The sequence below is a fragment of the Pseudonaja textilis genome, chromosome 3 (genome assembly GCF_049901715.1).
Source record: "Pseudonaja textilis isolate UNSWEBS1 chromosome 3, rPseTex1.2, whole genome shotgun sequence".
NCBI lineage: Eukaryota > Metazoa > Chordata > Lepidosauria > Squamata > Elapidae > Pseudonaja > Pseudonaja textilis.
Genome location: NC_141992.1, coordinates 43,438,085 through 43,452,637, shown reverse-complemented (window position 1 = coordinate 43,452,637; position 14,553 = coordinate 43,438,085). Strand labels below are relative to the sequence as shown.

Sequence of the window (14,553 nt, the reverse complement as noted above, 5' to 3'; positions counted from 1 at the left end):
TTTTAAACACAAGTAATTTCAGGAGGGGAGAATTATTTGTTGTTTGAAAAAATGGTTTAGGATTTTGAATACACTGTGCTTTTGCCGTCTGTTTGTATTGCTTTTCACCATGATGTTGTGGTTCTTTTATAAATATTGTTTACCTTATTTTGTTTTTAATCATTTGTATGCTGCTTGTTTTGTAAATTGGGTGATATATAAATCATTTAAATTAATTGAATTTGATATTTTCCTTAATAAATATGGTCATGGAAAGATGGGATTTTTGTCTGTGAGACAGAAGGTAAATGTATGCAAAGTATAAATCTTACACCTTTCAACACCCCCAATAAACATAGCCAAGGATAAGGACCATTGAGTTCAAAAACAAGCTTCCCAAGCTTCTTAGAGACACATCAAACTGTTTTAGCATTATTATGTAAATATTATACACTGCTCAAAAAAATAAAGGGAACACAAAAATAAGACATCCTAGATCTGAATGAATGAAATATTCTTATTCAATACTTTGTTCATTACATAGTTGAATGTGCTGACAACAAAATCACACAAAAATTATCAATGGAATCAAATTTAGCAACCCATGGAGGTCTGGATTTGGAGTTACACTCCAAATTAAAGTGGAAAAAAACACTACAGGCTGATCCAACTTGGATGTAATGTCCTTAAAACAAGTCAAAATGAGGCTCAGTAGTGTGTGTGGCCTCCATGTGCCTGTATGACCTCCCTACAATGCCTGGGCATGCTCCTGATGTGGTGGCGGATGGTCTCCTGAGGGATCTCCTCCCACACCTGGACTAAAGCATCCCCCAACTCCTGAACAGTCTGTGGTGCAACATGGCATTGGTGGATGGAGCGAGACATGATGACCCAGATGTGCTCAATTGGATTCAAGTGTGGGGAACAGGCGGGCCAGTCCATAGCATCAATGCCTTCGTCTTGCAGGAACTGCTGACACACTCCAGCCACATGAGGTCTAGCATTGACTTGCATTAGGAGGAACCCAGGGCCAACCGCACTAGCATATGGTCTCACAAGGGGTCTGAGGATCTCATCTTGGTACCTAATGGCAGTCAGGCTATCTCTGGCGAACACATGGAGGGCTGTGCGGCCCCCTAAAGAAATGCCGCCCCACCCCATTACTGACCCACTGCCAAACCGGTCATGCTGGAGGATGTTGCAGGCAGCAGAACATTCTCCATGGTGTCTCCAGACCCTGTCACGTCTGCCACATGTGCTCAGTGTGAACCTGCTTTCATCTGTGAAGAGCACAGGGTGCCAGTGGCGAATTTGCCAATCTTGGCATTCTCTGACAAATGCCAAACGTACTGCACGGTGTTGGGCTGTAAGCACAACCCCCACCTGTGGACGTTGGGCCCTCATACCACCCTCATGGAGTTTGTTTCTGACCGTCTGAGGTCATTTTGTAGGGCTCTGGCACTGCTCCCCCTGTCCCTCCTTGCACAAAGGTGGAGGTAGCGGTCCTGATGCTGGGTTGTTGCCTCCTCCACGTCTCCTGATGTACTGCCCTGTCTCCTGTTAGCGCCTCCATGCTCTGGACACTACGCTGACAGACACAGCAAACCTTCTTGCCACAACTTGCATTGATGTGCCATCCTGGATGAGCTGCACTACCTGAGCCACTTGTGTGGGTTGTAGACTCCGTCTCGTGCTACCACTAAAGTGAAAGCACTGCCAGCATTCAAAAGTGACCAAACCATCAGCCAGAAAGCATAGGAACTGAGAAGTGGTCTGTGGTCACCACCTGCAGAACCACTCCTTTATTGGGGATGTCTTGCTAACTGCCTATGTTTTCCACCTGTTGTCTATTCCATTTGCACAACAGCATGTGAAATTGATTGTCAATCAGTATTGCTACCTAAGTGGACAGTTTGATTTCACAGAAGTGTGATTGACTTAGAGTTACATTGTGTTGTTTAAGTGTTCCCTTTATTTTTTTGAGCATTGTATTTAACTAAAAGAAAAGTAAATAGTTTACCTATAAAATGGAAGATCTATCATATATTAACTGACAATGCAGTCATGGAAGCAATTCTTCTTCTATCTGATCTTTCAGTGAAAGAATTCCAAATCACCTTTGATGACAGTGTAGTATAAAACACTAACCTTTCTACATCCATTTCTCATGGTCTTGTCAAAGCACATGCAGTACTAAAACAGTAAATTCTATTAAGATTTCTTGTTCCATCAAAAGGCTGTGGATTAGAATATTGAGGAAAGTTCTCTAATTAATTATGCTTTTTAGGAATGACTGATTATTGGCATTGTTCATTTGACATTTTTGCAAACATTCTGAAACCAGAACATCTCAAAATAGAACTTGTTTCATTTTAAACCCCTTTGCCCCAAATCAGCCTTTCCATTACTATGTATCCCCTTAGAGTGTGAATTGCCTGGGTTGTCACTCCATAACATCTACTAGCTTGAACCATGTTGCTAAGAGTAGAGTAGAGTATGTAGAGTAGAGTAGAGTAGAGAAGCGTTTTTGGTGAAGTGTGATTAGACATACAAGGAATTTTTCTACAGTACAGAAGCTCTCAGTGTATATGCAAAGCAACAGGGCAAATAATCATAATAATGATACCAATAAGAGCAGATAGTAGAGAAAATAAGGATAATAATAGTACTACAATAGTGTTAGCCTTATGCTGGATGCCACTTTTAAGAATGGGTATTAATTTTTTAACTATATTTATTTTTGAGCCAAATGTCTGTTTTCATTTTCAAAACAAAAACTTATTTAATTTTCCTTCCTCCCATATTTTGCAGTTTGTTTGTTTTTTAAAACGTGCAAATGTCCTATTTATTCTGTGTTGTTGTTGTCTTTGTTTTGTGGTAACCAGGGGAAGATCCACTGGCTGGAGACCAAAATGACCATGATATGGATTCAATAGCAGGTGTCCTAAAGCTCTATTTCCGTGGTCTAGAACATCCCCTCTTCCCCAAGGAAATTTTTCATGATCTGATTGCCTGTGTCAGTAAGTAGCACAAAAATGACAAGCCAGTTAGCAATATTGCAAGGAAATGAAATAATTTATATGTGTGTCTGTGTGTATTAATACTGACCTATAAATAGATTCAAACAAATGAAGATCTTTGAATATTTGAAGTAGAAATTATTTTCTTCCCCTGCTCATTTTCTCATGAAATAGTGATTATATCTAATCTCTACTCTGTGATGTATTACCATCCTATTTATCTCAGCTGAGTATCTTTTCTTCAATCCTGTGTTTCTGTGATTTAATGCTATCTTTTAGAAACTGTACCACTAGCTTCTCAGAATATTCCTTAATCCTGACAGTATCTCACAGGAGACTAAGAGATCTGAAACATGTCAGTTTGCTTCTGAGATAGTAAATATACAAAATCAGAATAAAATATCATTGTTTGCCTCTCACTAGGTCATAAGCTAGTAGAACAATTTGTATTTCTCTTAATGTTCATCTGAATCCCACCCCACATTGCTGTTAATCTGGGGCTTCCATTTTGATAAACTGATTAAAAGGGTGATACTGTGTGCTGCCCCAGTAGACTCTAATGTGATAATCATAGCTTGTAAGACAAGAATAAGATTAAGGATATAGATTTTAAGACATAAAGATCGGTCTTTCTTTTTAAACAAAGGCTTTTTTAAAAATATTGAAACATTTGCCTGTTTGGTGGTTTGATCCAGTCCTTCTTGACTCCCCCATCCATCCCACCATATTATTAGCTTATCCTTCCCAATGTCATTTCATATGATTAAGCTAAGGAAAAGTGACTGGCTAGGTAAATTTGTAAACTAAAAATAATCCAATGAAGAACATTTTTACTTTGAGGGGAGCCCTTTAAGGAATTGTTTTGTCCTTTTTTGTCTTTATCATTTGAAGGCAGTGTAGGATCAATATGATTTCATCATTTACTTAATTATTTACTTGAGAAACAGAAAGACAGCTAACTGCTGTCTGCTGGTCAGCATCTTCCTTAAAGATATTAGACAATCCTCACAGTATTTTTCTGCAGCATATAGGAAACAAATTAAGCTGGTAACTTATACCTCATCATTTCAAGGGTATTAATACTTTCCCTGGGACTGATAGGTTTACAGTGAACTTCTTGGTGCTGACTCACTTCTGTAGCAAACAGTGAATTCATTGTCAGAGCATAAGAAGGACCGTGATGGAAAAAGCCTTTGAAGTAAGATATAGGAGAGCTCCTCTTAAAAAGATCTGCAGTTTCATTTTCACAATAAATGAGTCTACACAGTTCAACTCTGTTAGATGAAAAGAGTAGCTTGTTGCCAAATAATTCTGAACTTCCAAAGCCAAGGCTTTGTGCTGCCCACTTTTTTCCCATTATATTGCTGTAGACATAGCTCTTTGTCTCATCATTCAGGAATGCTAATCTGCCTGTGGAATATTAAGCTAAAGATTTCTTTTGAAACACCCACCTTAAGAAACTAAGTGTAATAGACTATCTGATGTAATTGCGACAATGGATAGTATTCAGTACTTCCACACTTGACCAGCTTCAGATTTTCATGTCCTGTTCTGTTAACCCAGAAAATAATTATATGTTTCATACATCTTCACATAAATGAAGCATTCTAAAACTATAATTCTCAGTAGTTCCATTCTGAAATTTGGATAGAAAAATGTCCAATTACCAAAAGCAAAATTATGAGGGTGCTCTCTGCCACTACCCTTTGCATTCAAGAATGCTTCCTCCTATCTCAGTATGGCTTTTTTAAAAATAAAAAAATAAAACCAATAAAGCAGTGAGGGTGATTATAATGCATAAAAGCAGAAGCATAAAACATAGATATGTGATTTGTCCCAGATGGGAATAATATTAAGACATTATATTTTTAACTGTAATTCTAATGAAGTTGTAGATTTGGATATTTTTCCATATCCATATTCATCTGTATAGATGAAGGTGATTTATTAAGAATATTCTTTTGATTTCACAAAAAGATTGGAAACCAATTTTTGGGAATTCTTTAATGTTTTTGCTGCTATACTGATTTTTATTCAATTCTTTAAAAATACAAGCGAACCGTAGAAATATGCACTTCAGTTTTCAAATGCATTGTTATAGGTAACTTGCCAACCAATACAAAATATTTCATTAATTTCTTGTGTTGCTTTATTTTGTATATCCTATGAAAAAATATTTAAAAGGTCATGAAAGCCATACTAGTATTAATTACTAAAGATTATTGTGTAATTATTTCAGATTGTCAAACTTTCTGCTAAAATGGACACTAATCCAAAGATGTTAATATCTACCAATTTGATTATAATCCTTTAAACTCAGTCTAGAAACAGACTGATAGTGTAGTGTAAGGTAGTGTAAAATTATGTATTACAAGCTTTGACTATTTTTTATAGTTGGCTTTACATTAATTGATGGAATTGATTGAAGAGAAAATAGCAACTGTCAGCCCTTCAAGGGAGTCCAGACCGGGAGTTCAAATTTATAATGCTACTTTTATTATAAGATTATTGTATCAGAATCTTGCAAGTCTGAAAGTGCCTTTCCTCTTTCTGCCTTTATTTTCAAGAGAACTATACTCACTGTTTAGTGGCTTCCTTTAGTGACCATTTGCAAACACAGTATTTTTTTAAAAAAATCCTTTTCTGACCAACATAGGCACTTAACATCCAAATGTGTGCCCCTCACAACGGCATGCCAGAGGGAGACCAATGCTGATGTAGCTTTTATGAGAACTTTACCTGAACAAAACGGCAACAGCCACTGTTTTTTGGCAGCATCTCTCTCTCTCCCACCCCCTCTCTCTCCCTCTCCCTCCCTCTCCGCCTCCCCCTCCCTCTCTCCCTCTCTCTCTCATGTATTTGCTTCGCAACCATTTTTTTTTATTTAACAAATGAATTGTGGTTACTGAATAAGGAGAAGGTTTGGGGAGGGTTGAGTTTGAGGGACTTCCTCAAATTACATTCCTGTTTTGGATTCAGATTTCTGACTTTTTTCTGGATTGCAGCTCTTCCTGTTCCTCAAGATTATTCTCTTATCTCATTATAGTACTTTAAAGAGGACCAAGCAAATTTTCAAGAAAGCCTGTTAGCTTTGATTTGAATTGGGGGTGATATTGAAGAGAGTTCTCTGATTTTAAATTACATAGCATTCCATATTTTAAGCAACTTTAACATTCTAGATGGTAAGAATTTAAAAAGTGATTGCATTGCTTCATTAATAGCAAATTGAGACTGGTGATTCATTTTTATCTTTTATCTTTCCCGTTCCCCTGTTCTGGTTGACATATTTCCATAGAAAGCAGTAGGCTGTCAATCCTAATCAACTTCTCCCCAAAACCTGTTTCTACAGCATATACAGAGTTCCAAAACATTTTGGGAAATGAGGCATTGCAGCTTGTTCCTTAAAATTAATAATAAACAAATGTAACAATAAATAAGCATTCTGCTTGGATGTGAAGCCTGGTGGAGGAGGGCAGGTGCCCATAAGGGAAGGAATGAAGGAGGGGTTACATACAGATGATATCGTTCAACCATATTTTGCATTTTATATTTATTTTTCTATTTGAAAAATACTTATAGACTACCATTAAGGATAAGAGCAGAAGCAAAGAACTCTCCAAAATAAATAAAAGACACTTCAAAGTTAAACAGTAATGAAAATAATGGTGCTGAGTAAAAAGAAATATCCCCACTCCCCAAATACCATCAGAAATCATATAATGCATTGGGCAATCCAATAAAAATTCAAGAAAAGCCACCAAAAACAAATGGTTCTTTGATGTATTTCAAAAAGCCTATGTCAGACATTCCTGGCAATGCATTCTTGAGATGTAGGAGCCATTGCAGAAGTTCTTTCCTTGTACCTACAATTCTTATTGCTTTCAGCAAGCAGACATGTAACAGGAATTTTCTGTTGATCTCCTTAAAGAACAGACAGGCTGATAAGGAGGTAGGGATTACATCATATAATTTGCTTCCAAATATTAGTTTTAAAATTTAAATCACCACATTAAAGTAGGCTCGGTGCAGTTGGCATTGTGTAGCATTCAACCTCAACAATATCATTGGGGCAACCACATTCTGCCCTGCACCAGTTAAACTTGTTGAATTCCCTTTAAAGTCAGGATCTGGCCAGGCAGAGTTCAGCACCTGATGGACAAAGTCGCTCGCATTCATTGGACCCCATACGTGGAGATAGTCTGTGTGACATTCCCAGGGAGAGGTCTTGCTTTGTTATCTGGAAACAGTTTGATCCAATTGGCCCTGATGAACTGGACAGGGCCCTTGATGCTGTCAATTAGATCCTTGTTCCTCCTGGATAGTGAAAGCTTCCAGGATAGTGACTAGGGGATGGGTCCAGGCAATGATCAATGCATCACTAGAGGAGGGAACATTTCAGGATGTGTTTAAGCAATCACTGGTTTACTCCTTCCTTAAAAGAAAACATAGTTGGATACCACCTGCCTGGACAATTTTCATCCAGTTTCCAACCTTCCATTCTTAGGGAGGGTTGTAAAAAAGGTGGTGGCCTGGCAGCTACAGAGGATCCTGAATGAAATGGGTTATCTAGGGTAAGTCTCTTTTTTTTAACCTTCATAATCACATTGCTAAGATGCAAAAAAAAAAACAAACCACCACCCCAACTGTATCTATAACACTTCTGCTATGCTGTGAATTCTCAATGCCTCAGCGTGTGATAAAATAATATTTACACACGTTCAAACATAAAAACATTTAAAAATCAGATTATTCTCATACCTCTGAATATGTCAACCAGAACTTAGAGTAGTAAACTAAAATGTGACTAAGTTATTCAGTTTTATCATATGGTCTGAACAAATGTCCATGCAGTTGTTCTCTTTTTCTTTAGCAATGGACAACCTGCAAGAGAGAGCTCTGCACATCCGAAAAATCCTGCTGACATTGCCTAAAACCACATTGATTGTAATGAGATACCTCTTCACATTCCTCAGCCAGTAAGTGTTCAAGTAATTGTCTATTGTAGCTGTTACATAGATATTTTGGAGGAAAATATTAGAACCTTAAAGTTGAAAGACAATTGGGTGGGTGGGGGGGTCTAATCTCACACCTATTTCTTGCATGAAGTTCATAGCTAAAGCCCCTCTAACCGAAAGTTGTTCTTCCTCAGCTTGAAGATCTTCATTGTGAAAGAATTCGCTCAACTTCCTGCTGATGGTTTTATTATCATTTTTTCTTCTTCTTTGAATTAAGGATTTTTTTATAAGTTTCCCCTAAAATCCTTTCTACCAATACTTAAGGTGCATTAAAATCCTCTTTTATAGGGCTGCAAGATAATCTGAAAAGTTAACTATCATAAATATGGTCCCTTAGAATTGTTTTGTTGAATTCCAAAATTTCCCATTTAATTGGCCTCAGGAACTGAACAATATGAATATTAGAAAATGTAATATATAGAAAAGCATAATGACCATTTCACTGTTGTGGTGTGTTAAACCATTCCCAGAAGTTGCATCAGAATTTTATATCCTGCTTAGTTAGAAAGGTCATCTTATAGCAAGTATTTTCCTTCTAGTACTAGGATCAGGAAAAAATAATTTTGCAGACACTACAAATATACACCCATGTTTGACTTGCTTTAAGATGTTACCCTTTTAATTCCTGAGATTTCACTAGCTAGATGCATGTGATTTCAGTTCTGCATTTACAGCTAAGAGTCTTATTTTAAGAGTAAAGGGCAGGCTGACATTCTGATGTATGTATCCATTAACCAGTTTTCTGCCAGATATATGGGGAATGTGTACAATTCTGCTGTTTGTAGACTGTATTTTGTATTTGGAATATTGTATGGTTGGTTTCATATATCTCACCTATACGGAGATACCTCTATGCATTTATTCTGTCTTTTTATGAGTATTTAAATGAGGTACAATATTGGAATTTGTGCTTAAAATATGATGAGCACCTTCCTCACTCTACTATATATACTAAAATGATTTCTATAAAAGTTTTCATAAAGGGAATTTCTGTACTCTTTCTCCAAATAGGTCACTATACTGTCACTATCTTTCCTATCATTTGCGCCCTGGTACAAATTTTGGGGGTGTTGATATTGACAGTACATGTTATGGCATGGTTTAGGAGCATGTAATTCATGCTGAAAAGGGCAGAGGGGAGAAAATAAAAAAATATGTTAATTAATATTTTTAATTTAATACTTTAACAAGTTATTTGTTCATTTTAAGGCTGTCATTGGAGAATTTATATATTTCTAGACAGCTAAGTTAGATGCTTTTACTGAAATAATTTGTGTAAGAAAATAAATCAGTGCCTAGATAGAAGACAGCATCTAACTGATCTTGATTAGTTTTGGAGAAACAAACAAATAGGATTCCTTGAATGGGAGACCATTAGGAAATACCAGATTAGAAAGTACCAAATACCTTCAAAATAGACAGACGTATTTCTTGGATATATTTGGATATATTTATAAAATCATCAGGAGGTGATCTCAATTTAAAGGATGTTTCATCTTTAAGCAAATAAATACTGCTAAGCGAACTGCTGGGAAAGATATTTTCTTAAACACATGAGAGGTAGCTGCTGGTATATAATCCAGGGGTACAGCTAAGGGATTTCTCTTTTAGATATATCCTCTAATGTTTATATTGTTTATTAAATCTTAATGTTTACCCTGCTCCAGAGATGAAACTAATGAGTCATGTAGCAAGCTCTTAGACTTCAAATGCTGCACTAAAAATCTATATCTTTGTAATTTTATCAAAAGATAGGAATGGGGGGGGGCTACAATTATTGGGACAGTATATTCCCTAGGGATTGGGTCACCATGAAAAAGACCTGAGTCTGAGTCCATCCCCTCAATTTCAGAAGGCAGAATCATTTTGTTCTTCCGAAAGAACTACTACATTCTGCCTTTAAAATATTCTACAGATATTCTAATTAAAGAACATGGAGTGAAGTAGGCTTGAATGTTATCCAATGTTACATGGGAGAAGCTGAAGGTCAAGTGCTAGATGCTGAATTTTGTTAGCTAGCCAAATTTATTTTATTCTTAACGATAGATAAATAGTAATGTACTGGATATCTGGAATGCTTCCTCTGCATGCTTTGTAGGGAGAGTTACAGTTAAAAATATGACAAATTATTCAAGTAAAATTACTTTTTACACTGAACATGTTTTTCTTGGCTAAGTCCTGATTTCAGGCTGTCAAACCCAGTTCTTATTGAAAGGTTATGAAATGCTTTCAAGTGACTCAAAGATTACTGTCTTAAGAGTGGGGTAAGAGTGCATCTCCCTTTATTCTTTGGAGTTTGAAAGGTGAAACATCAGCAAATGAACTGTGTTCTGGGCAGTGCAAAACACTATTTTATAAATGACAGTAGTGCAGTATGGAGGATGTAGGGGTAAGCTTTCCCAACCTTTAAAGCAAAGCTGTTCTTCTGAGCCTTTTTGTTACCTTCAGAAAATGTTTAATGTGTCACACTGACCAATGCTTCAAATGCATATGATTGGTATTCCATGTTGAGCATTGGTATGAGCATTGGTATGAAGTGTTCTCTTTGAAAAAGAAAGATATTTTGGCTGTGAAGAATGGATGCAAATGGGGAGGAATCAAAGGGGTGTGTTAGAATCCTTATAGTGTTGTGCTGTGAACCATGCAGCATCATATTCAGTCACACTTTCATCTGCTTCTTGGCTGTTTATGAGGTGTGGCTGATGCAGCTGTTCTCTAAGCAGGGGGCATGGAACAAATGCCAAAAAAATGCTGGCAATAATGTGTAGTCTGCACTAAAATGAAGCTAGATGCACACATACACTTTTAACAAATGTTCTCTGTGTTAATTGAACATAAAACGAAAATTGTTCCCACTATTAAAGAAATCCATGTGCTATACAGTTGTAAAATGTTCTGAACATCTTCTGCTAGAGAAACATCATCCTTACAAAGAAAATTAAATTTGTTATAAGGTATCAAATGCAGAAAAGCTCCCTCTTATCTTCTGTGTGTAGTTGATTTTAAGTGTAACTTTAGTTTAGTAGTCTCAAGACACTCTTGCTACTTTAGATCAGATTTCAATTATAGAAAATATCTAGGGAGTTTGGGATGCTGTTCTCTATTGCCACTCTGTTTTCTTTTTTTTCCTACAGTTTATCTCAGTTCAGTGAAGAGAACATGATGGACCCCTATAATTTAGCCATCTGCTTTGGTCCCACACTGATGTCAGTGCCTGAAGGCCATGATCAGGTCTCCTGCCAAGCTCATGTTAATGAGCTCATCAAAACTATAATCATACAACATGAGAATGTCTTCCCAGGACCAAGAGAGCTGGAGGGATCTGTATACACCAGGGGTGGAAGCACTGAGGATTACTGGTACGGTAGGATGTAAAGGGAAAGAAGTGAAGGGAGCAGTGTGCTTCTTCAAAGTGCTGATTCCAGTATTTATCCTGTTTTGTTATCTGTATTGTATGAAGACAAAATGGCTGGAGTTGAGAGACTTAAATACAACCAGATTTCCCACACTAAAAATATAGACCTCTTGGATTCGGCAGAAGGTATCTGGCATGATTACACATTATTATATTGTAGAAAAGTAATCCAGTCAGACTTGTTCATGAAACTGTCTAATGATATTATGGTCATTACCATAGCCAGATTGTGAAAATATTGTGCCGGCACACTGCCTGAATCCATCATTGACATCCATCACTTTGCTCAGCATGTCTTGTGCAGCTTTCCTTCTGAAGCAAAGTTGATAGCAGGTGAGCCAAGAAAGCTCAAAACTGGTTGAATATCAAAGCAGCATTTACAAGGAAGAAAAGCGTATTTTCTTTCTACTACCACACATAAGAGGCCTGTTTGTGCCTTCGTTCTGAAGCCAACATTTGCAAACAATTCAGCGGGAGTAACCTTTTTCACCAGGGTTGGTGATGCGGAGGGAGATATTGCAGTTATAAACAGGAAAGGAATTGTATACACCACTCATTGAAAGGAAGACCGTTTAAAATGATCCTCCCCGCCCCCCACAACTGATTCAGTTGCACCTTTGGGCAATCAATTAGGTTGGTTTCATTTTTCTTCTGCTGAAGTACCATCCCAAGACTGCAAAAAAAAAAATTTTTTTTTCACATTTTCCACAAAAGAAACCCATTCCACCAAGCTGGAGCCACTCTTTTAGCTGCCAATCTTAAATTTCTTTATTTCTATTGCCTTTCCCTTTGTTTAAAGATTAATGTACCTATGTTGATTATAAAAGGGTCACAGAGCTATAAAAATGAGCTTCTGGTAATGTCTTTATTTGGAGCCTTTAGGATATCGTGCATCCTCAGCAGGGAAACAAGATCTGGAAAATGGGTTTCTACTACTTCAGCTGTTCAAGTTTTAACAAATGTTCTAAATTATGATAAACGGTAAAAGAAACAGAAACACCTACTGTGAACAATTGGCTCAAAAATTTCTTTTGGGTAAATAGATTATAAGTATGGACAGTTGAAGACCCTTCTCATTGCACTGGAATAGAATTAAATCTTCCAAAGAGGTTTGCCAAGACATTCTAAATGTTATGTAAATAAATTTGCTTAGTTGTAATGTTCTTTCTGGCTTGATATTTACCTGTATATACTATATTAAGAAAATAAAATACATTTTTGGAAAAAATAATTGGAGGCCAATATAAAATATTTAATATTTTTGTGTGTTTTTTGCAAGCTGAGTCTCTCTAAATGGTAGTTTCAAAAGCAATTTAATTTCCATTATTCTCCATGGTTTATGTTCTGCTTAATTTGCATTTGTAAGATCTTGGATACAATATGTTTGCTCCCCACAAAAAAAAAGGTAATAGCTATGAGAAAGAAATGAGGCACTGAATCTTAATATCTCAGAACTGGATAAATCACAAGTCCAAATCATTGTGGGATCTTCCCTGAATAGCTCTTTTTCAAAAGTAGATCAAGGAGTTCTTGAGAAGCAATTTGCTTCTTGGGACCACGAAGTTAATGTTAAACAAGAACCATCTTCTTGCAGTGAGACTTAATGGCTGCCAAATGCATGAGGAATTATTTCAAGGAGCTAAAACAAACTTTTCACTTCTCCCCTACTTGCTGATGAAACATGTATTCTCTTTCTCCCAGGCCACCTACAATTATTTTGCTGCTGATGCATTTGTGGATTCTGAATTACTTTAGTCTTCCCTAAACCTTGCAGTGATTAGCACTCACAGCGGGTTACCATTTGGGGGCTCTAATTCTTTTGCCTCTACAATATATGCTGAATTGTTAAGTAGACCAAAGCATCCAGCTGACACTATCAGGTTTGATATGCTCTTGAAGCAAGAGAGATCTTCTAATTTTCTATGTTTATTTTTTCCCATATGGTAAGAAGATTAAGAAATAGGGTAGAACCTGAGGTTTGGTGTCTAATCTTTTCTATTGGCAAGGGAAAGTTCAGAAAGAGCAGCAAGGAGTATTTCTAGAGATGCCTTTAGTTTGCTGAATTCATAATGTATTAAATCAACCAATTTTAACTGATTAAAAACAAATATATATACGATCCCTAAGTGAAAAATGCAAAGTTTGAGCAAATTCTTTATCAAAACTTTCTTAAGCTAGATACACAAAAAGTAGTTAATGAAGATAGACAGCTAAATGAAGCCAGTTCACAAGCAGTATTTTAACTCTGATTATGAAGGGCCTTTTCATACTGCATTTTTGTCTTTTTCCTGCATTTTAGATTATATAGCATTAGTTTCTTTCACTTGGAGGGTGGTAATAATATCACAGTTTTTCCCCAGGTACCACATATATCCATAAACATGGCAACTTTATGCACTTACTCAATATTTATGGAACAAATTGTAATGTTTTGATTCTGAAAATCTTGTGAAAATGGTGGGTTTAGTCTCTGTGGAAGTTGTAATGTCCATGGATACAAGTGTGCAGTTACCCAACACAACTTTAAGATGAGAAGAAAGACTACTATATTCCTAGAAGGAAGCTTAAACATATGAACACATTCTACATTCTACAACTCTTTCTTCAAAGATTAAGAAATTAAGGATATTTCTTCTGTACAAAGTAATTGAGTTTGGAGAATTATCAACTTTAGTAACTGGTCACCATCTGTGATGCCTCATAATTATAACACTGCTTGGATATCATAGTCTTGCAGCAGGAGTCTGGTAACAGCTAAACAAATTTGCTTTAAACAAAAAACCCCATATTTTTCCACTTGTAATTTCTATTTGTTATTCTTCCATATCAGCATATAAATCATGTAAGAAAGAAAATATATTTTTAGAGAAAGGGACCATTTCTCAGTAAAATGTCAACTTGAGGTGTAATTTTTTTCTCCACTGCATGTAATTACATTTTAATTATATACTTTATTTAAAATTAATTATGAAATTTTATGCTAAATATAATATAGAAAACTAATCAGTCATTAGTTTTATATATTATATTCTGCCTTGGAAAATATAGAAACATAATTTAATACATAATGTAACAATTCGGTTTAGAAACTTGTGAGTTTCTATTGAGTAATTTCAAGTAAACT

General features: G+C 36.2%; 1 protein-coding gene across 6 annotated transcripts in view; it reads left to right on the top strand.

The window, feature by feature from the left end:
• Positions 1 to 14,553, top strand: part of SRGAP2 (SLIT-ROBO Rho GTPase activating protein 2) — a 243,082-nt gene that overhangs the window by 212,746 nt on the left and 15,783 nt on the right. For all 6 annotated transcript variants that reach the window (XM_026715646.2, XM_026715644.2, XM_026715645.2 and 3 more), the window contains exons 16-18: positions 2,865 to 2,999; positions 7,870 to 7,975; positions 11,149 to 11,373. In XM_026715646.2, coding sequence (XP_026571431.2) covers positions 2,865 to 2,999; positions 7,870 to 7,975; positions 11,149 to 11,373 — 466 coding nt within the window. The remainder of the gene's footprint in view (positions 1 to 2,864; positions 3,000 to 7,869; positions 7,976 to 11,148; positions 11,374 to 14,553) is intronic.